The 25431-nt window shown below is 46.2% G+C and overlaps 1 protein-coding gene across 1 annotated transcript; it reads left to right on the top strand.

The window, feature by feature from the left end:
* The first annotated feature begins 1501 nt into the window (after positions 1-1501).
* Positions 1502-15084, top strand: ANKRD60 (ankyrin repeat domain 60). Its single transcript, XM_065565236.1, has 4 exons — positions 1502-1730; positions 3373-3521; positions 6152-6356; positions 10129-15084. Exons 1-4 carry the CDS (start codon positions 1502-1504, stop codon positions 10440-10442), a joined length of 897 nt encoding a protein of 298 aa, XP_065421308.1. The 3' UTR covers positions 10443-15084.
* The last annotated feature ends 10347 nt before the right edge of the window (positions 15085-25431 follow it).

The raw sequence follows: 25431 nt of genomic DNA, 5'->3' as shown, positions 1-25431 counted from the left end.
ACTGCTGCCCTTTGAGGCTCTGGCCTCTGTTCCCCTCTGAACCGGAAGACAGGAAGGACCCCAGTCCTGCAGAGCAGAGACTTAGGGCTTGTCTACACTGGCAAGTTTCTGTGCTGTAAAGCAGCTTTTTGCGCTCAAACTGCCGAGGTGTCCACGCTGCCAAGCCACTTTGTGCGCAGAAACGGCTCCGCTGCAGCGCTGCAAAAAACCCCCACCTTGGCGAGAGTCATAAGGCTATTTGCACAGAGGCTCCAGCGCTCTATTCCCAGTGTAGACACTTGATTGCTTTCTGCGCTGTAATTGGCCTCCAGAGCTGTCCCATAATGCCTCAAGTGACCACTCTGCTCATTGTTTTGAACATGGCCGCCCTGGAGACATGCGCCCCTCCCCTTTCAAAGCACCGTTGCTGATAGCCCTAGTGTGCTGTGCTGATCTGCTCCGGGACACAAAGCAAACCATTAATGTGGAATGCTTGTGCTGTTGAACACTGTGTGTGTGTGTGTGTGTGTGTGAGAGAGAGAGAGAGAGAGCAGTTGCTGTGCCAAGAGCCCAGCGAGGGAGGTGGGGGCTGATGGTGGGGTCCCCCCTGCCTCAGTACTGATTGCTTCCTGCTGCTGTCTGAACATGCTGACACACTCTGTCCCCCAAAACACACTCTCTCCCCCCTATACATGCACACACTCTCCCTGTCACACACTTTCCCCCACCCCCCACTTCAGTTCAAAAGCAGCTGGCAATGTCGTAGGATGTCCATGGGCCAATGGGATTGGGAAAGCTGCATCATGTGATGCTGTGCCTGCCCCATGAGGCATTGCAAACCCTTCCCAAAGCACCCTGCGGCCAGTTGCACCATGGGATAGCTACCACAATGCACTGCTGTCTTTGCCGTTGCAAGAGCTGCTAATGTGGATGCGCTCCAGCATCACAAGGAGCACAGTGTGGACACGCAACAGTGGTTTAATTCCAGTGGTTTAATAAAAGTGGTATGACTTGTGGCGCAGAAACTTGCCAGTGTAGACATACCCTTAGATGCAGCCTTCACCCTGCTCCCCAGTGAGCATCTGAGTACAGAAAGAAGGAACCGAGTTGGCTGAGTTACTGCTCCCAGCAGGCTCGCTCCCTCTCCCCTTCCCTGGCTGCCCTCCAGCCAACTAAAAGCTCTTGTCATCCTTGGTGAAAGTTGGGGGGGTGAGACTGAGCAAACAGGCCCCCCTTTAATCACACTGCATGTGCCCTGATGGAACATATGTTCAGAGGAGCTATGATGACACACCCATGCCACTGTGATTGCAACATGACATCATACTTAAGCTGCCTAGCTAGCTATTATGTCACATGTACGGTGTACATCTGAGCCACGTCCTTCATGCTGCCCAGATGTATTCTGACATGCTAATGCTGCCCAGGTAACGTCACCTGGAGGGTGTTTAATAGCAACAGCCCATTGGCAGGAGGAGGGAGTGGCCACCACCAGGTCCAACCCCAACCCTTAGGTGGTACTATGTTTTGGTTCAACCCCCGCTCCAAGCGGGGAAAGAGCCACGAAGTGGTCCCGAGCAGCAGTTTGCCCCACCGGCTCTTCAGCATCACACTCCACCTGGCTGAAACTAGTGAGACTTTCCCGTTAGCCGGGTGCTACAGCGACTTGACTGTGTTGAAGCTGAAGCACCATCTGGAGCTGCTGACTGGCATCCCCCTGCATTTCCAACGCCTCCAGTACCTGGATGAAGGTGGGGACTTCTAACATCCTGGGGGTTAACAGTCTGGGTTCCTTGCCACATCTGGTGTCCCCAGTACCTGCTTTAAGGTCAGGGGCCACCCCTGTCAATTCCAGTGACATTAGTACCTGGATGAAGATCCGAGACCTTCTTTCCTTTTTTCTACTCCATTCCGGGAACCCATCTCTTGCTTCAATCTTTAGCATTCTCTCCTCCAGCCCTGGGATGCCCTGCAGGGCTTGGAAACCCCACTCACCCATAGCTGCTTGGGAGCTTTCCCTAATGGATGCCAGGGCTGAGCTCTCAATTTTGGCAGAATTTAACCTTTCACTATTTTTTTTTAATTGCCTAGTGCTCAGGGCCGGCTCCAGGCACCAGCCGAGCAAGCTGGTGCTTGGGGCGGCAGATTGACCGAGGCGGCGTTCCGCCCAATCCTAGGGCAGCACGGCCGCTGCTTATTTTTTGTTGTTGTTCTGCTCCGGTCGCCCTGTAGGGGGCGGCGGCATGGAGGACGGGAGCGCCCTGCAGCAAGCCCGGCAGGGCAGTCCTTGTCCTTCCCTCCCTGCCGACCGGAGCGGAGCCCTCCCGGCAGGCGGCGTGGCGGGAGGGGCCGCATGGCAGCACCCCGCTGTAGCCCTGGCCGCCCCCTTCTCTCTCTCTCTCTCCCCCGCCCCTCCGCTAGCCGGTCCCCCTGCACCTGCGCTCCGGCGCACAGATCACTGTGGGTTTTTTTTTGCTTTGCCGTTCTGGCCGCCCCGTTTTTTTTTTTTTTTTTTTTTTGCTTGGGGCGACCAAAAAGCCAGAGCCGGCCCTGCTAGTGCTTAAGGCTTTGGTGAAACCCTTCCAGTGTGAACAGAGTGCGAACTGAAGCAAGACCCTCTTCTTGAGCCTGCAGAAAGGCAGCTCAGAGCTTTGCCAAGCTGCAGCACCGTGAAACTAACAAGATTTCTGGTCAGTTTCCCTGCTGCTCTTTAGAACCCAGTGATAACTGTCCAGAGTTACTTTTGCTGCACGACTTCATATTTTTGGAGAGTTTATACAAATGTTTGTCAGGGATCCCCTCCTCAAAACCCACCTATACCTTAACACTCATTTCAAAACAAACAGCTCCTTCTCTCCCCGCCCCCTTTGTTTTTAGAATAAAAAGCAAACAGTTGTGTGTGACACACACATGCTCTGTATATATTTTGACTGTATCCCTCTTTACCTCTTACCCTCCCCCCACCATTCCACCTTTCATATGTTACATGCCGTCTTAGGCCCTGATCCTTCAATGAGCTCTGGGTTGAAATGGGTCTACTCACATGGAGCTTTTTGCAGAATCAGGGCTTTAGATTATAAACTATTCCAGGCAGGAAGCCTGTGTTTGTGTTTGTGTTTGCACAGCACTAGCACAATAGGGCTTTGATCCTGGCTGGTGCATCTGGGTGCTTTTGCGACCTAGTTCTCAAAACAATAAATGAGCAAACTGCAAAGCCAGTTCAATGTTCAGTTTACTAGAGAAAAACCAAGAGCTTTTCAAATGGATGATATCCACCATCTAATGGTCTCGTAGCGAGGGAATCTCTTCAGTTGATGTGCATATTCATTTCTCTCTTAATAACCCAGGTCTTTGCAAATGCTGTCTTGACTTCTTGTTTTTCATTCCCTCCAGTAGATCTGCCAGATGAGTCTACGTTTAAGTACAATGATATTGTCCCTGGCGGAACAATTACTATACGCATCTGGCGACAAGATGGCTGGGGGCTTCTTGTGGCAGCTGCTGCTGAAGGAGATATTACCCAGGTTGATTCCATTGCTTTTGTAAACGATAGGTCTGCTTTGTGCAAACGCTCTAAAAGGGGGATTGTGAAAAGATTCATGTACTAGATGAATATCTTCAGAGAGCAGCAAATAGTGGGGAGGCTATCTATGGGGTTCTAGGTCAAAACCCAATGAAAGGTTGACCACAGGAATACTCCAGGACTTCAATATGTCCATCCATTTCTGAGGGAAGTTTATGGACAACTGGGAATCCAAAGAGGATGAACAGCTTTGGGAAGGAGGGAAGAAGTTAAGGGGAGAAGATCTTTGATGCAGTTGGTTCACTTTAGCAGCCAGCCCGCTTGTTTTGGTTAGCTATGGCCTTAGTTGTAGTGGACTTCCTTCTGTCGCCACTACAATTTGGCTTTATTTTTGGTAGTGGTATTTCCCAATTCTTTTTCCTGCGCACAGTCATACTACTGTTTGATCAATATACGACCACATGGGAGAGTCTTTATTATTCTCATTGCAAATTGCCACTATTTTAACTATCTCTTCTCTTCTGACACTTTTTATCACCATGCTTTTCCTGTGGGTGCCAATAATAATAATACTTGGTATTTACATAGCACTTTTCATCCATATATCTCCAAGTGTTTTAAAAAGGTGAGTAAACCTTTATTATCACAGTTATAGCTAGGGAAACTGAGGCACACAGGATATGTGAGTTGCCCAAAGTCATGTGAGTCAATGGCAGAGCTGTGAATATAACCCATCTCACGTGGTCCTTTATCCACTGACTCCTGAGTAAGGACCATAGGCTAAGGACTCCTTCAAAGCTCATGAAGCTTCCAAAATCAACGGAAGGGAGGGACTATTGTAGCAAAATCTGCATCTTCTCCACAGTTCCTGGGAGTTCCATTGGTCTGCAGCCATACTATCTTGAGCTGTGATCTTTGACTAGCTAAGTAGGCTTTGGCTGGGTCAGTTCTGAGAGGGGAGATCTCTGTGGAACACACAGTCTTCAGTGATTCAGAAGATGGCATTCTTCTCTCTGGAATTAGTACTGAACCAGGGTCTGAATTAGAGGGTAATGTGCTGTAAATTCAAGGTCCTGACTAGCTGTGGTTATGAAATATCCCATGGCATGTTAGGAGGGCTCTTTACCCAGTTGTCTTGGTTAAATTCCAACTTGGCTAATTACATTGTGCTCATCTACATTTCCACAACTATTTGACATGGATACAGAGGTGTTCTTCACCTCCTGTTTTACACTGTTGTGTAATGTAGCAATGCACTGGTAAGTAGCTGCTATGTTTTGAGCCAGAGGTGGCTGTATTTCACTGTTAGGTAAACTGAAATTGGTTATAGTGTATATGTCAGTTTGAAGGCCTGATTCTATGTTCCGTGTGCACCCAAAATTCCTACCAATCCTGTATTGGCTGGGCAGGCAACATAGGAGTGGGTCACAAATGCTATGGTGTCTTCTGAGATGAAACATGCAGTGTATTATTTTATGCATTATACTTTTAGCTGGTCAAAAAAATTCCTGTAAAAACTTTTTTTCGCCCAAAAATTGGATTTTCAACTAAACGACCCTGAGAGTGCCATGATACGTTACCTCCCTTCACCAAGAGGAATGACGATGGTGCCTCATTGGAGATATAATCTGACCAGGCAATCCAGCCTATTGAGCATGAGACACCTAAACTACAACTCCCATGAGGCACCATGGCAGCTTTTCAGAATTGAAATATTTTGGCTTTTGATTTTTCATCAAAAACTCTAAAGCGTTCGGTGGAGGTGGATGGGAGGGTGTAGTGGGGTGGACACCCGCTTCTGCCCTGAAGGGCTTGAAATCAGCCCTGGGAGAGGGCTGAGACTGTGAGAGGGCTGCTGCTAGGAAAGCAGCAAGCCTCGGCTGATTGGGGAAGCGGCCGCAGCTGGGCTGGGAGCTGGCGCTCAAGAGTCTCTCTCTGCATTCAGAGAGAGAAGGGCCTGGCTGCCGGGAGCTAGAGACAGGGTACCTGAATGGAGCAGGGATGGAGAAAGGCAGAGGAGCCGGGGAGCTCCAGCCTGGAAAGCCCCACGCTGCGGCCTAGCATAAGGCCAACAGGTAACTGGGGGTTGCAGAGGGCAGCCCAGGGGTAGGCAAAGGCAGCAGGTACAAACCCAACCTTGCCAGCGATGAGTAGGCTGATACTGCAGTCTGCCCCAGGGCGTGGGGGCTAGATGATGACTGGCAGTAGCCTTATACTGAGGCGAGGTGGGGATAGTGGGTGGGGGTTTCCTGGGGAGGGGAGACCCTGAGAGAAAGGGGTTACTGCCAGGGGGCAGCACCCCAGCTAACAGGGCACCGGGATCCAGGGAAGGACACGGGGGCCAGAGGACAGGCGGATCACCGGCCTGCAGAGGGTGCTCCAGAGCTGGAACGAGGTAATTCCTGGAAGTCACCAGCAGGAGGCGCTGCAGGGGTGAATCCGCTCCTCTACGGAGGAGAAATCTTTTCTGATCAGCTGTAATTATAATTCCACCTACCAGAAGATCTGAAGACCCAAAGTCTTCTAGACTTTTTTTTTTCCTGGTTCCAATGCACAAGGGTCACTTTAAGTTTAGAATGTAAGACCCTGTAGTTTGAGTCTTTATAGGTATCTACACACCTTTAATATTGGAATTGATTGATTGAATAATCGGTCAGCATTTGTGTGATGTTTTCATTTATTTTCCAGCTAATAAGTTTAGGAGTTACAAAGGGATCCACATGCAACACTCCAAATTCACAGTTACTGAGACCAGAAGAGAAAAGGGAATGGATCGCGCACCGAGCATTCGTGGCATTGTACGTTGCCAGCCACAGAGGCCACATTCCAGCTGTAGAATTTCTCCTGGAAAATGGTAATATTCATTCATTTTTAAGGGGCCCTTATGATCATCTGGACTGATTTCCTGCATAAGGCAGGGGTAGAATTTTCCCCAGTGATTCCTGAATCAAGCCAAATGCCCGCTTTAGTTCAAGCGCAAGTCAACTTTTCGAAAGGCATTCAGTGGGAGGAAGAATCCACCCCAGCCCTTGGTAAACTGTTCCTATAGTTCAAGACCTTCACGGTTAAAAATGGGCATCTCATTTCCAATTTGGATTTTTCTGACTTCAGCTTCAGCCACTGAATTTCGTCGTTATTTTTGTCATATTTATTCCGATAGCACCTGTAGTCACTTTCAGCTCTTGGGTGGCTTCACCAGCCAGGGAAGGGGGAAAAAGCACCCAGAATTATTTGTTGAAGGCCTGTCCTCAGGGCCTGCTTGGTCACACACAAAAGCAAACCAACTGAAAACCACTAGGCAATAACCCCCAGAGATTTCCCCTGCTGGCTGCCAGCCAGGGGGAGAGACACACCCTTCCCCTCCCTTTTATACTCTGCCTGGAGCAGCCATGTGACCAGCTGGGACCTGTTAAGTTTGCAGTCTGCAGCACCTTTACATAGTTATTCTTATTTGCTTAAAATCTGGTATTCCCCTCCCCACCTAGTTTTCTTTGGAGAATCTGCTATAGAGACTAAAGAAATGATTTGTTTTTGTACCTTCTAACCCAGGGGTAGGCAAACTATGGCCCTGGGGCCGCATCCGGCCCTTCAGACGTTTTAATTCGGCCCTCGAGCTCCCGCTGGGGAGTGGGGTCTGGGGCTTGCCCCACTCTGGCTCTCCAGCCGGGGAGTGGGGTAGGGGGCTTGCCCCACTCCATGCGGCTCCCAGAAGCAGTGACATGTCCCCCCTCTGGCTCCTATGCGTAGGGACAGCCGGGGGGCTCCACATGCTGCCCTCGCCCCAAACGCCGCTGCCGCAGCTCCCATTGGCTGGGAACTGTGGCCAGTGGGAGCTGCAGGGGTGGCGCCTGCAGACAGGGCAGCCCGCAGAGCTGCCTGGCTGCGCCTCCACATAGGAGTTGGAGTGGGGACATGCCACTGCAGGGACATGCCACTGCTTCTGGGAGCTGCCTGAGGTAAGCGCCACCCAGAGCCTGCACCCCTGATACCCTGTGCCCCAACCTCCTGCCCCAGCCCTGATCCCCCTCCTGCCCCCCAAACCCCTTGGTCCCAGTCCCACCCTAGAGCCCACACCCCTGCCAAAGCCCTCACACCCCCTGCATGCCCCAACCCGCTGCCCCAGCCCTGATCCCCCCCTCCCGCCCTCCAAACCTCTTGGTCTGAGCCCAGAGCACCCTCCTGCACCCCAAACCCCTCATCCCCAGCCCCACCCCAGAGCCCGCAACCCCAGCCGGAGCCCTCCCCTTGCCCCAGTCCGGACACCCCTCCCGCACCCTGAACTCTTCATTTCTGGCCCCACTCCAGAGCCCCCATCCCCAGCTGGAGCCATCACCCCCTCCCGCACCCCAACCCACAATTTCGTGAGCATTCATGGCCCGCCATACAATTTCCATCCCCAGCTGTGGCCCTCGGGCCAAAAAAATGTGCCCATCCCTGATCTAACCCATATATAACTTCACCATCTGGCTGGTCCTATGAAAATTGACAATGAAAATAAGACCAACCAGGGCAGCCCTCTGTAGGGCATGTGGAAGATGCTGCACATGTCCTCTTTTTGTGATGGGCTCCCTGGAGTCCCCTTAAGGTGAACCTTGGTGACTCCGAGGCTATTGACTGGCTCCTCAAGACTATTTAGCTGTCGTCGTGCCCCCCCCCACCCTTACTAAACCTAACCTTACTTGTCTTGCCCACAGGCAATCAATATATGGGAAATCACACACTCAGCCATGTGCTTTGAAAAGCCAGATGTTTCGTCTCAGGTTGTTCCCATACTGAGCAAAAGCCGGGCCAACCAAACACCGTTTTTGTATTTTATTATATCTTCATATGACACTAGGAGTCTGATCCAAAGTGCATTGGAAAAAAATGGGATCCTTTCTATTGGCTTCACTGGGGTTTGCAGGCTGTATGCCAGCCTTTCTACTTCAGCTGCCAGTGTGCACTGTGATCCAACCCCTACACTTTCCCATCTGTACTGCATGAGTATTACTTCATCACTGTTTTGCTTCTGGTGAGGCAATCTCCATCGTTAACAGCTGTGCTCAGATCCTGAAGTCTATTGCTTTAAACCTCAATAAATACTTGACCCCACCACTGAAGTTAGCTAGGAACTACATAGAATCATAGAAGATTAGGGTTGGAAGAGACCTCAGGAGGTCATCTAGTCCAACACCTTGCTCAAAGCAACACCAATCCCAACTAAATCATCCCAGCCAGGGCTTTGTCAAGCCGGCCTTAAAAACCTCGAAGGATGAAGATTCCACCACCTCCCTAGGTAACCCATTCCAGTGCTTCACCACCCTCCTAGTGAAATAGTTTTTCCTAATATCCAACCTAGACCTCCCCCACTGCAACTTGAGACTATTGCTCCTTGTTCTGTCATCTGCCACTACTGAGAACAACCTAGCTCCATCCTCTTTGGAACCCCCCTTCAAGTGGTTGAAGGCTGATATCAAATCCCCCCTCACTCTTCTTTTCTGAAGACTAAACAAGCCCAGTTACCTCAGCCTCTCCTCGTAAGTCATGTGCCCCAGCCCCCTAATCATTTTCGTTGCCCTCCTCTGGACTCTTTCCAATTTGTCCACATCCTTTCTGTAGTGGGGGGCCCAAAACTGGATGCAGTATTCCAGATGTGGCCTCACCAGTGCCGAATAGAGGGGAATAATCATTTCCCTCAGTCTGCTGGCAATGCTCCTACTAATGCAGCCCAATATGCCGTTAGCCTTCTTGACAACAAGGGCACACTGTTGACTCATCCAGCTTCTCGTCCACTGTAATCCCCAGATCCTTTTCTACAGAACTGCTGCTTAGCCAGTCGGTCCCCACTGTAGCAGTGCATGGGATTCTTCCATCCTAAGTGCAGGATTCTGCACATGTCCTGTAAAGTGCGGGAATTTGTGCCTACCATTCAACATTTGCCTTACACATTTTACTGTCATGAATCTTATAAATGATACATTGATTCAGTTGGGAAAATGTGGTTCTTGACATTAAGGAGACATTAATACAGTTTAACCTAGAGTATTAACAAATGGCACTGAAGAGCATCCCCGATGTTTTTATAACATGGCCTCAGCTGTACCTATTCAGGCTGTGAATCCATGCAACACAAGAGCAAAGCGTGAGTGGTTTACTCATGTCACCCAAATCCCCTAAATGGAAGGACATTTCTTTACCATCACTGACATGTCTTACTGGGGAGCTGCTAAGAGGCGAGGAAAAGGATCCAGCAATGATCTTCCGGTCCAAGGTTCTCACACCCAACCTTGATAAAGATGGCTGTTCCCGGCCTGATTATCATCCTTGTAACAGTTTGATCAGCCATCAGGAGCTCCAGAAAAAAATCTGGTTAAATAATAATTCTTCATGTGCCCTACATGAGGCATGGGCAGACTCTGGTGCCCTGAACAGAACAGGTGTATATCAGTTCTCGGACGTGATGCTACCCAGAACCAAGGCAGAGAGATCATTTGGCCTGTAGATATTTGTTAATTTAGATAAGGGTGATTTATTCAAAATCCTTTCTTAAGGAGGATTTAATTTTCACCGTCCTTGAACATGCCAAGGGACGTGCATTCTCCTCTTCTGGCTTATTGGGTTCTGAGTGTGCATTATCTTCTCCGCAGGTGCAGATTTGCATGCTAAAACACCACTGGGGAGGACTGCTCTTCATGCTGCCACTGTCATGGGCCGATGTGACTGCATTGATCTGCTCCTTAGCTGGGGGGCACAAACTTCTGACCCAGACAACGAGGGACAAAGTGCAGTGAGCCTAGCCCGCCTCTGGGGCCAGAAGCAAAGCGAACGCAGACTGTTCCGTTTCCAGTGGCAGCAGAGAGCAACTGGCAGCACGTCACCCTCAGCAAGTCAGAGCTTACATCAGAAGTTGGATTCCAGGACACAGGGGTCTCAGTCACGTGCTAAAATACACGTGGGCTAATTTATTTAGTGCTGGCCAGTTTCAGGGGACAGTCAATAATTCTCCCAGAAAGCCACATGTTAAATATTGGGGAGGGGGGGGAATCCGTGTGGTTCAGATACTAAATGAGCTTTTGTGTTGGTGATGCTGCAGCCTTGATGACAGAAGGCTTGACAGCACAGCTCCCAGACACGCTCTTAATTTGTAGGTTATAGGGATCTGGAAAATTGTTACATACCCGTTTAATTAATACACTTAGTAGTGAGACCTCAGACCTGCCTGTGAACTCACCTTGGAATGCTCAGTGTTGGGGTAATTTTTTGATGGTTGGCACTAGGTTGTGACAGTATTGTCTAGTGGGTGTATCAGAGGGCTAGGAATTAGGACTTCTAGGTTATTAACTCCGTTTTCCTGCTGACTTTCTATGTAATGTCTGGCTGGTCACTTAAGGCTTGCTTTATTCAGACATGGGGGGGGTTCTGTTCCCATGACTGTATGTAAATCAGGTGTGCAGGTGAGTGGCTAATTATGGTCACTGGCAGGTGCAATCAGGATAATTGTGCATGGAAATTCGACAGGCCATTGGGTGCCCAGCTTTTTAAGCAATTCGGTCTGGAGGAGGGTGGGTTTTCAAAAGCACCTAAGGGAATGACACACGCAACTCCCATTGACTTTCAAGAGGTGCTGGGCACCCAACTTGGATTCATTAAGAAAATCCCATTTTAATTTTTGGGGTCCCATTTTTCAAGGGCCCACTGCCAGATCTTTCAAGAGCTCTGCTCCCATTTAGGCACCTAAATGAGGGGCAGATTTTCAAAAGTGCTCATCCCCCAGCAGCTCCCATTGAAAATCTGCCATTTAGGGTCACCAAACAGCTCCAGACCTAGCAGCTTCTGATTAGGCAACAGCCGTGGTTTTCAGTGAGTGCCGAGCACTTCTGAAAATCTGGCTCTCTGCCTTGGTAGGCTCTATGCATACCCGGGGCGCTTTATAAATGGTCACAAAGCGATTCATTCTCCGTTCCTTGTGTCCAACCAAAGTTTTCTTAATTTGCTAACGGGAAAGCACAAACATTTCCAATTTAAATAGCATGTGAGTGGATTTCAGAGTCAACATCTAGGTGTTTTTATGCCGAGATGAAATGAGCATATCCAAAATGTGATGGACAATGGTGGACTGTTATGGATCATTGCTCTCAAAGCAACATGTGAATCAGGAGCACCTGTAAGACACTAATGCTTGTGCAGGGCTAAGGTCCTCTGTGGGTGGGATTGCAGCTGTAGTGTTGGACTTTGAGTTGACTCCAGAGTTTGTACCCAGCTCTGCCACGGATTTTATTGCATGTCCTTGCCAAGTTATTTGGGGTGGGATCCGTGAAGGGACTGGGATATTGCAACTCTGAGCATCATCATCACCCTAACTTTTAGGCACATAGTAAATCACAGAAACAACACGTGAGCCACAAAGCCAAGTTCGGTGCCTTGGCTCCCTGTACCAGGATTAGGGAACCCTCTGCTGCAGGCGACAGAGGCATTCTCTCTCTGGCCCAATGACTGTTCACTATGGATAAATACTGAACTACCCTGGGGTCAGTTCCCCTGCTCCAATCACTGGTTCATTATTTATCCACAGTGGAACAATGGAGGGAGCCCCTGGCCTGCCCCACAACAGAAAATCACATAGCTCAGCTGTTAGCGCACCCTCCTGGTAGGTGAGAGAGGGAGGAGTTGAACCTGAGTCTCCCACCTCCCAGGTGAGTGCTCTCACCACTGGTCTAGCAGTTTCAAGGTGGGTGGTGCTGGCCCCACCTCCTCCTCTGGATTTTGAACGGGGCTTGATCTGGTAGGTGTGTTCAGAAGGCAGCCTACTGGATTGGTCCTGCGCGCAAGTTAGGTGACCAAATGCCTGTCTTTCCCTGATTCATGGATCGCTCTGGGGCTTAGTCATCCAGATGCATGAAGTGAGGCAGCAGTCTGCATGCTCAGAGGCAGGAACATAGGTGCCTGGGACACTTTTTACATTGCAAACGTAGGCACTGAGGGTTTGTCTACACTGCGATAAAAAAACCTACGACACCGAGTCTCAGCTGACTCAGGCTATGGGGCTATAAAATAACAGTGTAGACGTTTGGGCTGGAGGCCGGACTCTGAAACCCTCCCCCCTTGTGGGGTCTCAGAGCCTGGGCTCCAGCCCAACCCCAAACGTCTATGCTGCTATTTTCTAGCCCCACAGCCCAAGCCCTGTGAGCCTGGGCCAGCTGTGGCTGTGCCGGTCTTTTATTGCAGCAGTGCATCTTTAGGTGCCTACAGGGTTTGGTGGGAGTTTTGTGATTCACAGGGAACCCAAAACTGGGACTTAGATGCCCAAGTCTGGGGGTTATGGGCCTTAGCACTTCTGTGGCTCCTACCCCTAGAGTCTGATTTCTCAAAGACACTGAGCTCTGGCACATTTCATCGACTTCGGAGTCTGTTGTGCCCGCTCATTCCCTCTAAACATCAGGCCCTTACCCTTTCTCTACCATACTCACCCCATCTGTAAAACAGAGATACTAATTCTTACCTACTTCACAAGACTCTGTGAGGTTTAAATAATCCATGTTTATAAGGCGCTTTAAAAAGCTATGGGTAAAAGGCAGTGTGCGAGAACAAAGCAGCATTACTGTGCTGGAGACACAAGATGGTGATCCGATTTCGCATTCTTTCACACTCATTCCGTCCCAGGGGTGACCACACTACAAATATAAGGTGGGTGGAGAGATGCATGGAGAAATAGAGCTTATACAGCTGAGAGATGTATTTCCAATTTCCAATGCAACTACATCAGCTCAGTTTTACTTTATAAACAGTTTCCCCTCCCCCCACGTTTAAAATGTGTTTCAACCTCAAGGAAAAGCTCCAGGTTTTTTTTTCAATCCTATTAATAAAAGTTGTACAACAGAAATGGCATGATATGGAATTAGATGATCATTCTTAAAATTCACAGCAGAGGGCACTCTGGGATCAGACATAATGATACAATAGGTCACTCCTATTTAGAAACAGGATTATTAGTAAAGCCTGTGTTTTCATAGACTCATAGGACTGGAAGGGACCTCGAGAGGTCATCTAGTCCCATCCCCCGCATTCATGGCAGGACTAAGTATTATCTCTAAACCATTCCTGACAGGTGTTTGTCCAACCTGCTCTTAAAAATCTCCAATGATGGAGATTCCACAACCTCCCTAGGCAATTTATTCCAGTAATTTGGATGCCAAAACATCCTTAGTATTACATTTGAAATACCGGAGAAGACGTTGATGTTTAAGGAAGCAGACACACTGTTGGTGTAATATTGTTTGCCATTCATGTTGGGGGAAAAACAACTCACTTTTTAACTTCCTTCATTTATGATTCAGGTATATTTTTATTGTTCCTGTCTATCGTAAAACAGAACATATGCTGAGTTTGGGGGCGACTTTCAAAGGCGGCCAGCTCCCATCGACTTTCTGGACCTAAGTGACATATGTGCCTGTGAAAATGCTATGTGATAAGTTCACATAGCTTCCTGTGTTGTTGCTCTCGTGAAACAGTAAATGAAGGTTCAGATGTTTAAAACATCGGGTGCATAATTTGTACGTGGGGGTAACTACCTTCATTCTGGTAAACATTCCATATTGCTTACACCAACCAAGCATAATTCTAACAATCTGAGCATAGATTTTCGACAATCCAAGGGCTCCAAAGTAAGTGTTTAGCAATGTTCTGCTCTTGAAAACAAAAAAATAATTTTAGTAGGAAGTGAGATGGTTTCCTGGAAACCTTTCTCTGTTCACTCTGTTCCTTAATACTTCAAGGTTTAAAAATGCAGTTGTTGTAAAATGACAGCTGACTGGGAATGATAGGCCCTACGTTCTATAAGTGACAATCAATGGAGCTGATATAAAAGAGGTTGCTGCCGGCATTTTGCTGAGTAGTTGCATATTCCAAGGGAGAATATACAGCTGGTGTCTCTGGAAGTCCTTTATCCTTCCCTTCTTTTATCTGCATGGACTGTCATTTAATCTACATCCAAGATCCTAGAAACATGCAGAGGATTTGGAGCTTTTTCTGAACCGTTTGTGGTCTGAGGAATGATAGCCGGTGCATTCACCTTTGGTATCAGGAAAGACCAAACGGGGCTGCTGAATCCACAGAATTACCAGCACCTTTTGCAGTTTTTGCTTTAACTATTCGAAAGAACAAAAATTCTAGCTCAGTGTGGATGAAGGGAGCATGTTGCTTGTTTGAAAATTGGGCAGTGAACCATGCCATGATGCTTATCAATACATAGATATCCATGAAAAAGAGCATCTCGAGGGGTAGAAATCACTAGAAAGAAAGTGTGTTCTAGCAGCTAGTGAAGGGGCTGGAGTCTAGTTTCCTGGTTGCTGTTCTTAGTTCTGCCACTGTTTTATTACACGATGTCAAACATCTGTTCTTGGGTCTGATTTACAAACATCAATGTGATTCTGTATAAAAATATACAAATGCATTGTGCGCGTGGTACAGCTGTGTACATAAACTGGTTACCTGGGCAAATGGCAAGGTATATCTCTAACTGGCCATTTATACATGCAAATACCTGATTTGCTAGTGCAACTATGGTATCAATGTGCAAATTTGGCATGCAAATACACATGTATTTTTGCATGCATTCCTTAACCTCTCTTTCTGCTGATCTACCCCACAGGGCTCTTGCGAAGCTTCATTAAAGTTTGAAAAATGCTTTGAGATCCCTGGAGAAATGTTGTTCTAGAAGGCAAAAGTGAGATGATTATAAACAAGAGGCTGCACTAAAAAAGCCCAAGCCCTAAAACACAGGGTTAGGAAACATGCAATGTCTGCTTTTGCTTCACAATATTAAGAAATATGAAGCAGCTGGTTTCCGCTGGATGTGAAAGGCAATAAGAGTGTAAGTTAATAGTAATGACAAGCACAGCAATAACCCATCACACTTCCTCTGTGTTACCAGCTCTACTCCTTTCCCTGTGTGGGAAGGGCCTCTCCAGTGCTGCCTTGGGCCATCACGTTGAATGTTTTCACTAGAAGCTTGATAAAGCAAAGGTTCAGAGATCCTGAAATATCTGACCCTTGCTATTTAGGAATAAAGTTACCTTGAGCAGTACCTGTCCTACAAGTCTCCTAATTGTCACCCTCCGTGCCATTTGTTGGTGAAATTTTGCAGCGTGTTCTGACAGTTCCTCCATATAGGATGCCCTAGAGGTTTCTTCTTCATTCCCATCTGCTCCAGAATTACATTTTGATCTTGCTTATATTTGTTATGTGATAGAATTCCTCTTTTTGGTCCAAATTCCTCCTATGTGGATAGTGCAAGTCAGCAGGATCTTTTGGCACAGTTGTTAAAATCAGTTACTCTCTGACCTCAACAAAAGACTCTCTTAGCTAATGGCATTGCTCAGAGGTTCTTTGTCACAGCCGCATTGACAAGGTAAAGTAAGTGGGATTAGGCCTTAAGTAAATAACAATGCACTGAAATGCAGAAGCAAACATAGCTGAAGAACACAATGTCACTGTTGGAACTGGAAGTTGGCTAAGCTGCATGGGTTAACCCTCCCATGGAGTACCGAGTACAGTACCATGGAGAGTGAAGCAATGTGGTAACCTGGCTGCAAAAAAGCAGGTCGCTCTCTGACTCCGTGTAACGGTATCGGTACCCACTTGTCGCAAATGCCCCCTCTCTGGCTGATACGTGCCTGCAATCTCAGTTTGGAATGGGGCAGCACCCACCTTCCGTGAGCACCCCCCCTTCTGGTCAAGTGTGAGCCTTGGTCTTTCACTGGGATGGCACCTATCTCTCGCAAGAGCCGCCCTGGCCGATGGTTCTTTCATTGGGTCTTCAGCGACTCAGCCCTCCAGCTGAGTCACACACACTGTCCCCACCCCCCTTTGGGGAATACAGTCTCTAGTTCTTGCTCACGGTGCTGGTATGGGGCCGTAGCACCAAGGCTTCCTTCCTGGAGAGCTCAAAAAGGCCCATCTCGGTGCCCTCAGTTGGTATGTTCTTTTTGGCAGCCCTCCTGGGCTCAGTCTTTAACCAGACCAGCAAGGCCCATCACGGTATCCTCACCCAGTCTGGCTAGATTCTAGGCTCAGTCTGCCCTCCCTGACCGGTCCATGGGTCTGCTGCTCTTCCAGCCAGCCAGGCACCCAGTCCTTCCTCTTTGAGCTCCAGGCAGCAACTAACTGCTCTGCCTCTGCTGCTTTCTGTCCCCCGATTGGTCACTCCAGCAGCCCCTCTGATTGGCTGCTCCCCTGCAGCCACTCTAGGCTGCCTGGAGGACTTCTCCTCTGCTCTTTCTGGGGTGGGGTGAGGCCGGGGCCACAACCTAGTCCACCCCATCACACTCGCTTTCATCATGAATATAGGACATGTTTAGATACAGAGGTCCAAATCCTCCTTTCTATAGTGGCCCCTTTAAACTTCTCTGGTGGCATAAAAGGGGCTGCATAGCTGGTGCATCTGGGCATAGGGAAGTACTCCCAGCATAGGAGGAACCCCAGTGTAGCATGGCAGCTCTACATCAAGTTTCTACATATGTGCTCCTGCAAAGGAGGCATGGCCAGGGGGAATGGCCAGAGCTCTGACACCTACTCTGCTCTTACCTAGCTTGGACAGACCAGAGAAAGTCCAGTTATGAAACAGGTGAATCTATAAAGGTAGGTAATGAAGTCAATATGACTCGTAATTCCATATAATCTAAAACAACCTCTTCTCTATACAGTCACGTGTCTTTCTGTTTGTCTCACCTGCTCCCATCTGTAGTGTTTCCCACTTACCTCTGACATCACAATCGCACCTCTCTGCAGTGACCTGTTCCATGGGAGACTTGTTTCTGGGGGTCACAATTCCCCCCAATCAGCAGTGAACTTTATGGTCCCAAGGGCGGCAGCAGCAGAGGGGATAGGAAAGGTAGGACAAGGTTCCTTTGCATGTTACAGGTCTAGCCACCTGTTCATTTTTTTTACTGATACCAGCTAGCAAAGGTACCACTTGGTTGATATCAGTGCTTGGACACACTTTTTCAAGGACTGTACCAGAGACAATTAAACATAACAGTAAGACTCCAATACCTCCACCAAAATCTCTTGAGCTATTCAACTATAATAAGCAGAGAAGAGTGGAAACCAGGCACACATGAGTGGAGGGAGGTAGATCTCCAGAAATTGTTTTATTAAAAGGTAATTGAGGCTAACCACATCCCCTCCTTTTCCTTTGGCTGCAGTAGAAATACTGCCTGCCTCAGCCAACCCAACAGCCTCCCATAAGGCTACTTATCATGATATGTATCAGGGGCAGATTTAAATGCGAGCATCTGTAAATGGAAGTGACATTAGAAATCAGCTGACTTGCTCTATTCTTATGTCAATAGCTTGAGCCAAAAGAGAGAAGAGAAACATTTGGGGATTAAAAAAAAATCAAGTTGTGATATTAAAGCAGAGAATCTGTGTGACTAGAGGCCCATAAGACTTTTTGCATGGTCTGCCACACCTACAGCCACTCTAGGTTAAGTCATACATTCTGGCTTTTCCACTTATACATGAAAAGCTTTGTTCACTAATTTGCAAAACCTCTAGTTCCTAATAGCACTTGCATACGTGGGTCTTGTTCTCCAAAATCCCAGCCAGTCTGTGACACAAAAAGGCCTTTCTTCATTTCCCCATTGCCTGTGCTTTTCTACCCTTTTTTGGTGGGAACTCAGTAATCCTAACTAACAGTTAACTAATCGTCCAAATACATCCTTCTCCTCTCCGCAAGCTCCTTTTCACAATAGCCAGCTTTGGATCAGGTCTTAACACAGCCTTGTTGGGAGAGACTCCCAGCATTTGCATGGTGGTCAGTGGTTTTGGATTATAGTGAGAATGGATCAGAAGATTCTTCATGGAGAATGTAATCCAAAAGCCCTAATCACCAGGCAAATCCTTGGATCATCTCTCAAAGAGGCTATGTGCAAGGCCTGATGCAAAGTTGGTTAAAGTCAGTAGGAATCTTTCCATTGACTTCTGGAGGCTTTGGGTCCTTGGCCCATAGTGACCAAGTCTCTGCTCAGGTGAAATATGGACTACAACAACAGGGAAAGACCACACTTCCCTTCCCTGTTGGGATCTGTGTATTTGTCTAATGATGAGATCCATCCAACAGAGAGCTAAGATTACTGTCTGTCTTGCACTTTGTCAAAGCTTGTATAACTTGCTAGTTTGATGAAGTATTTTAAATAGAAAATATCCAGCCACTCCAGGTCATTATTAAATCTATTCCATAATGGGATGCCCTGTGTTAAGCAGTAGGCAGCAAAGAACCATTGCAACATTTCTCCACTACGTTCATTCCTTAAAATGAATCAAATGAACAAAACAATTTAAATTCCAGAGTACAATATGGTTTTAAAAAGAAAAATCTCCCAGTAGATATCAGGAAAGCTCTTAGATGTTGTTTTCCTCTCACTTTAGAAAGAGAATTGTAGTTAGCTTGCAATCTTCCTGACATTGTTCATGGAGGCAGCAAAGAAAAAGCACCAGCGAAAGAGAACGACTGCAATTTAGTTAATTTTATGCAAAACAGACTCAGCATTTAAGCTGGGAGTTACTGAGCATAAACGTAGTGATGGAGAAGCCAAATATTCCATGTATATAAATGGATGAATTATTAAAAGGATTGCAAAGATACTCCATGCACCTGTTTCTAACTATGAGTCTGGGAAGAGACATGTGGTGAACCCAGGCTCCACTGAAGTCAATGGGGCTATGACTTTGTTCATGACAACTTAGCTCCTGGAGGAATTATTGGGCTAGATCCCCAGCTGGTGTGAATTGGTGCAGCTCAGTTGAGGTCAGTGGAACGATACCCAGTCACACAAGGTGAGGGTTTTTAGTTTTGGAGGTAGAATGCCCGGAGAGAGATATTTGTTATCAATAGACTGTACTGTGTCTTCAGCAGAATGGAATTGGAAATTCTGAAAAGCAGTAATAATTTTTCCCCTTAAATCTTAAGGCCTACAAGAATATCACATCAGGTGGGAAATATAGGAAGAGTCATGGATAGCAAATCAACTGCTTATAAACATGCCAGTTGTAGAAGAGAGGAACATTAAATCTTCAGTCAGGCTACTAATAGCTTTGGGTTTAATTTTGATCAAACACATCAAAAATGAAATGAAAATGTGAAAGCCAGAAGTGGGAGCTTGTTGGAATAGCTGAGTATCTGTCAAATATCTGTGTTTCTATGTGAAGGAGGAAGAGGTCTAGACTTCCTTGGTCACTTGCTGGGATCTTGATACCACATGGCCTTATGGTCTGTTTTTATTTTTTTTTCACTGGCTTGCGTCTTAAAAAGTATTTGTCTCTGCTCATGCCCCCATGTGAATTCTCTGAAGTAGAACATTAGTCATTAACCTGGGCTAAAAGAGAACAAAGAATAATGGCAAAAAATGACAGCTCATCCTAGAACAAAACAAAAGTCTTAAAGGCAGCTAGTGCATAAGATATCAGTGAGCTTTAACCATATGGGAAGTTTGAAGCCTCTCTATTGTTCCATTATTAAGATCTCTCCAGACATAAGTGATCATTTCTGACGCCAGGTGCTCAATCTCTTAAAGAACCCAAAGGACTCATTTTAAAATTAATTTAACTCTTAAGCTAAGTCACTGACTTGTAAATTCTCAAAAATGTATTCTGTGCCCAAAGAGCAAGCGCTGTAATTTTGGGGAGGAGCTGCTGGATCCTTCAAAGGTAACCAGACAGTTGAATTCCTGCTTTAAGTGTATAACTTGGATGAACTCAACTTGATTATGAAATCACAAGTGGTGCTTCCTTGTCTTTTGCTTATCTTCCCAAGAGTAAATGTGAGTATGTTCTCTCCATGCAGGCCTCTCGGTCCTACTGTAATGCAACCAATTAATAACAATAATGGGTCTGTTTGCATGTGCACCTTGAGGACCAACTCCCACAGCCTTCCTTAGGTGATGCTCCCAATGATTTCAATAGGAATTTTGCCTGAGTAGGAACAGCAGGATTTGGCCAATATTTATATTGTGTATCCACATTCCCACTTTGGATCAACAAGCTGATGTCACTAAAAGCATCATTTTGTTAATATGGATGGTACTAATGTTTAAACTTGGGTGAGATTCTGGCCCCATTGAGGTCAATGGCAAAGCTCCCAGTGACTTCAGTGGGGTCAGGGTTTACCTGAAATGCGGGCTAATGACTGTGATGAAGGATGATTTTGTGATTAAGACTTGTGACGCAAGAGTTCTGAGTTCAATACGTGGCTGTGCTGTAGGTGTTCTGTATGACCGTAGACAAGTTACTTAATTTCTCTGTGCTTCAGTTTCCCATCTATAAAATGGCGATAACATTTCCATCCTTCACAGGATAAATTCACCAATGTTTTTGTGAGATGTTTGGATGCAACAGTGATGAGGGGCATATAAGTGCCTAGATGGAGAGGCTAATGCTAACCAGCCAGATATGGGTGTTTAGTTGTATGGACCAAACTGTGTTGGTTTCTTCCAAGGTTTCCTAGGTCTCATCACAATATTCCACTATCTTCTGGTTGAGTTGTTGTTATATCCTGGGTCTTTTAAAAGTCATCATCCAGTTTGCATCGTTTCCCTCCTCCACTGGGGTTGCTCTCTTAGGCACATTTCTCTGCCTTTGTATATTTGGTTTCTAAATTTGCTATATTCCCTTGGTGTACTATGTTCAAAGGGGATCAGAGTTCTGCTGTGAGGATCATGTTGGCCATTAACATTTAGAAGGGATGGCATTTTCAGAAGGAAGCTAAAAAAGGTACACCTCCAAGTATGCTTTCAGGATCTCTTTTGTGTTGGTTGATGCCTACCCTAGACTTCAAATGGAGGATTACCTGAGGTTAGTGCTTTGGAGCTCCAGTTCACCATATATCATTCTATTTGCTTTCTGCATTGTATCTCTTACTTTACATTAAATGTAAGGCTCAAATGTTGACTTTGCTGTGTTGTAAAGAAAAAAATTCAGGGAATAAGAAAAGGTTGCAAAATGTGGTTGACATTGTTGCCTTGTGTATTTTGGAAGGATTCCTGCATGCACAGAAGCTGAAAAACTAACGGTCAACTTTCAAAAAGTAAATCTTAAAACCTGCCATCTCCGGTCTGGATGAAGAAAGGCAGACACTCCACTGCCAAACCTCTGCAGTGGAATTTGTGATCTATTTCAATTTCTGTGGTTTTCCAGGTAACCAAACTACTGTGAAAGTCAAGTAAAAGTCAAGGTGTAAAAACTCCTTGTTTTATATACTAGGCTATAAATTAGAGGAGTGATCTGTAGTACAGAAGTTGTCTTATATCCCTGATGAGCGTTTGTGTGCATAATTCAAGTGCATGCGTGTGTTTGAATTCCAGCCTATATTGATTGAATTGGTCTCTTATAATAAACAGGATAAATAAACCTGATGTGAGTTAAAGCAGGTATATTGATGTGTTATATGGAAAACATTTAAATTCAACGCAGTGATCTTGAGCAGGATGTAATTTCAAAAGTGACTTAAATATGCTGACACTGACACACACACACACACACACACACACATACAAAGGGGGTGGAGTGAGGAGGAGGCAGAGGAACAGAACAAACACGTTCAAAATGATTTGGATATATTGGGATTATGGGCTGATAAGTGGCTTATGCAGTTCGTTGTAAAGAAGTGCGAGGTAATGAGGCCAGGGACCAAAACTAATCCGAGACTGCAGCCTGAGTGTGAGAACAATGCAGAATACAGATTGGAGCGTGGCAGAAAGGCACGCATGGTTTTGGGGTAGGTTTTGTTTACGATGGATGGCCTAACAGACACCAGGGCGCCTCCTCCCTTCAAGAGACCACTTCCACCACTGTGACTGCAACCTGGCTGGGATTCTGTTGGTTCCTCCAAAAAGGCTTCTGCTCAGTATGACTGTTTCATGAATTGGCTTGTAGATCAGATTTTTTTAATGTCCCATCCCCCCTCGGTTTTAATTCCCCTTTGTAGACTGGTGCCTTACTCTCTGAGCAGTCCAATTAATTTCAAAGGAAGTATATGTGGAATAAAGCCCACTCAGCATGGGTAAGGAGGACAGAATTAGGCCTTATCTATATGTATAAAACCACCCAGGACTCCTTTTACTTTCACTTCTAAGCTCTCTACATATTTGACCGTGTCAGAGATTCACCAAGGACTTTGAGTGGTTCCTGCCAATCCAATTTTAATAGAATTCCGCCCAAATTTGACTTACTCAGTGGTCAAATTGATACTCGCTGTCCTTCTCCAAAGGAAATGTTAAATATCTAATGAGCTATCTGACATTCCATCACCTCTGCTTATGATTTGATATGCTAGAACCTCATATCACTTGTCTTGTCGGAAAAATGTAAAGCCACATTTTTTTAGCTTGGCTCCCTGCTATCAATCTGGTTAATGTGAACTCAGTCTAAAGTGCTGCTGATGGGCAGATGCAAAGTACTATTGATAGTCAGAAGCAAAACAAACAATAGTCGATGAAGTGTCTCCAGCATTTGGAGGTAAGTTACCAAGGTTATTAAAACATTTGGTTTCTTCTATTTTTCTTTTTAAACTTATTTCTGCATATCTTAACTTTTAAAACGGTCTTCATTTCCCCCCTAAACGTTAAGTTTTTGATCTCACTTGAAATGTAGCCAAAAAGCTTTTGAAACCTAGTCAAGGAGAGAGATAATTACAGAAAAGGAGAATTTGTATCTCTTTCTGAATTTAAAATATATCGACTCATCTAAAGCATCACTTCATTTTATTAAATAGCACCTTAACTACTCCTATGTAAAGGTACACCATCAACCTTAAAATCATATTTCTGAATATCTGTTTTCCACTTAGATTTTTTGCTTAACATCTTAGAAATTTAGAAATCGCTTTTCATACCAAATATTTCTAACCATTGCAGTTTAATTTATATCCAGAAAAAGCCCCATATTTGATTATTTCAAGCTTCTGAACCATCCTGAAATATCAGTAACATTTAGACTTCTCTTTGGCCACTGCTTTACCAATCCTATGGTTTGGTGCAGCATTAGACTGATGTCTGGGATTGTCCATGTAATCTGGTTCAGATTTGACCTAGGAAATGTGGCTGCATGGGTTATGTTTGCAGGGGTGTTTCTGTCATTGGGGAACTGGAGGAAGGCTTCACTCAGAAAACGGAGAAAATGAAACCAGAGTAAGAAAAATATTCCTTCCTTCTAGTTCATTCAGAGCTCCGTCATTAACACAATTGTCCTTCTGGGTGAAGGATCCATGGAAGAGTAGTGCTCAGGTGTTCCTGTGTGTGTCATTCACGTGTGCCCATTCTTACGGGGGTAAAAAGCAGCATCAGAACTTCATAGGCTAGCATAGCAGAGGACTTAGGGACATGTTAAGTGCCCTCTGTTACCCACCTCCTGGGCAGCTAAGGCAAGTTGTGGACTGGCACTTTACCTAAAACTCTCACCCTTAGCTGCCAGTGGGTGGGAGGCTGCATGCCTGTCTGTAGGGCAATCTGCGTGAGGATGAACCGCACCTGAGATCATTGCACAGCACTGTGAAGTTCATTTGTATAAAACTGAGGGCCACATTCTGCTAACAGTTACACAGGCATAAGCGTGGAGTAACTCCATTGACTCCAAGCTGATTTGAGATTAGCCGGGCCCAGAGTGTGAGGGGGTGGCGGAACACTCAGAAGATGTCTGAGACGCATCTGGAAATGCTTCTATTCTGGGTTTCTTAGGGCTTAGTTGCTGCCTGGTACACTGGCACTTCCTGAAACAACTGGGAGCACATTGTCTTGCAGAATGCACTTTAAGTGAGGGGTTATCCTGCCACACCTGCTACTGGCGTCGTATCTCTCTACAGTTGCCCAGCAGCTGTTCTTTGTCTCTTATGTCCATCTAACTCCTGTGCCTAATAATGAGGGTGACAAAGAATCGTCTCCACATCCTATTGCTCTGTGTTTTCGCTTGCTGTCGATCCACCACGTCGAATGGTCATTACTTGTTGGAATTGGCGACTTTTTCTTTGTTGTCAGTTCAGGCTGTTGTCACAGAGTTAGCTAATACCCTCTAGCACTTTTATTCCTTATTCACATGCACTCTTAATGTCCTTAGTCATTAAACTGAGAAATGTTAACCTTGTCATAGCTAGTGACTGGAAGCAGAAAAGTCCATTTAGTTCTCAGGGGGAATGAATTCTAATTTTCTGCCTGTCAGAAACTGACATTTTACATATTTTCCTCCCCCCGCCTCCCCACCCCAGTTTAGTGCTAAATTTAAATGTGTGTGCCATAGGGAAGGACCTTTTGCTCATGCTAAACCCCAAAGCCTTAGGAGATATCCAAAGTGTGAGGCTCTTGACCAGTAGCTGCTGCTGGAGCTAATTTCATGTGCTGAAGGGAAAGGGAGGTGAGAATGAAAAGTTGCAGATGAGAGGTCTCTGCAAAGGCCACATTAGAGTTCCATGTCAGAAAACATTGCCTCCTGCCCCCCTCTCCCCCCAGATAGAGTGGATGAAAAACCACTCATCAGGAATTAAAATATGAAACAAAGAAACAAATTATGTTAATCAAGCAGACTGGTATCTAATATTTGTCATTACAATGTAACACCTCTTATTTAGTGTCACAGACTATTGGAGGCCTTTGACAAGCGTATTGGTTGAAATGAAACATGTCTAAAGATATCAAGAGTTCACTGTTCTAGGCTCAGGTAATATATTGCTCATGTCTTGACAAATATATATGATACCGTGATGGGGTGTATACAGCCCCTACAGGCCCATAAAGAGTGAACAAGAGCCTGAAAGCCCAGTTAGCCCACTTTATTGCACTCAGCAGGTCTGTCGGCCTCAATTTAGTATTAGACCCAGCAGGGGAGAGGCTGGCTGGTTGCCGTAAGTTCAGAGCAGTCGTGAGGGGAGACCTCGACCTGAGGAGACACTGCCTAAGGCCCAAGAGAGT

This window comes from Chrysemys picta, chromosome 13, assembly GCF_011386835.1.
Source record: "Chrysemys picta bellii isolate R12L10 chromosome 13, ASM1138683v2, whole genome shotgun sequence".
Lineage (NCBI taxonomy): Eukaryota > Metazoa > Chordata > Testudines > Emydidae > Chrysemys > Chrysemys picta.
The sequence above is the reverse complement of the archived record's forward strand: the minus strand, read 5'-3'. Positions and strand labels throughout refer to the sequence as shown.

Bases quoted from the DNA above. Each gene is read 5' to 3' on its own strand.
- ANKRD60 (XM_065565236.1), top strand. From the start codon at position 1,502: ATGTTTTGGTTCAACCCCCGCTCCAAGCGGGGAAAGAGCCACGAAGTG. The intron at 1,731-3,372 runs GTGGGGACTTCT...CATTCCCTCCAG, and splicing joins CCTCCAGTACCTGGATGAAG to TAGATCTGCCAGATGAGTCT. The intron at 3,522-6,151 runs GTAAACGATAGG...TTGATTGAATAA, and splicing joins AGGTTGATTCCATTGCTTTT to TCGGTCAGCATTTGTGTGAT.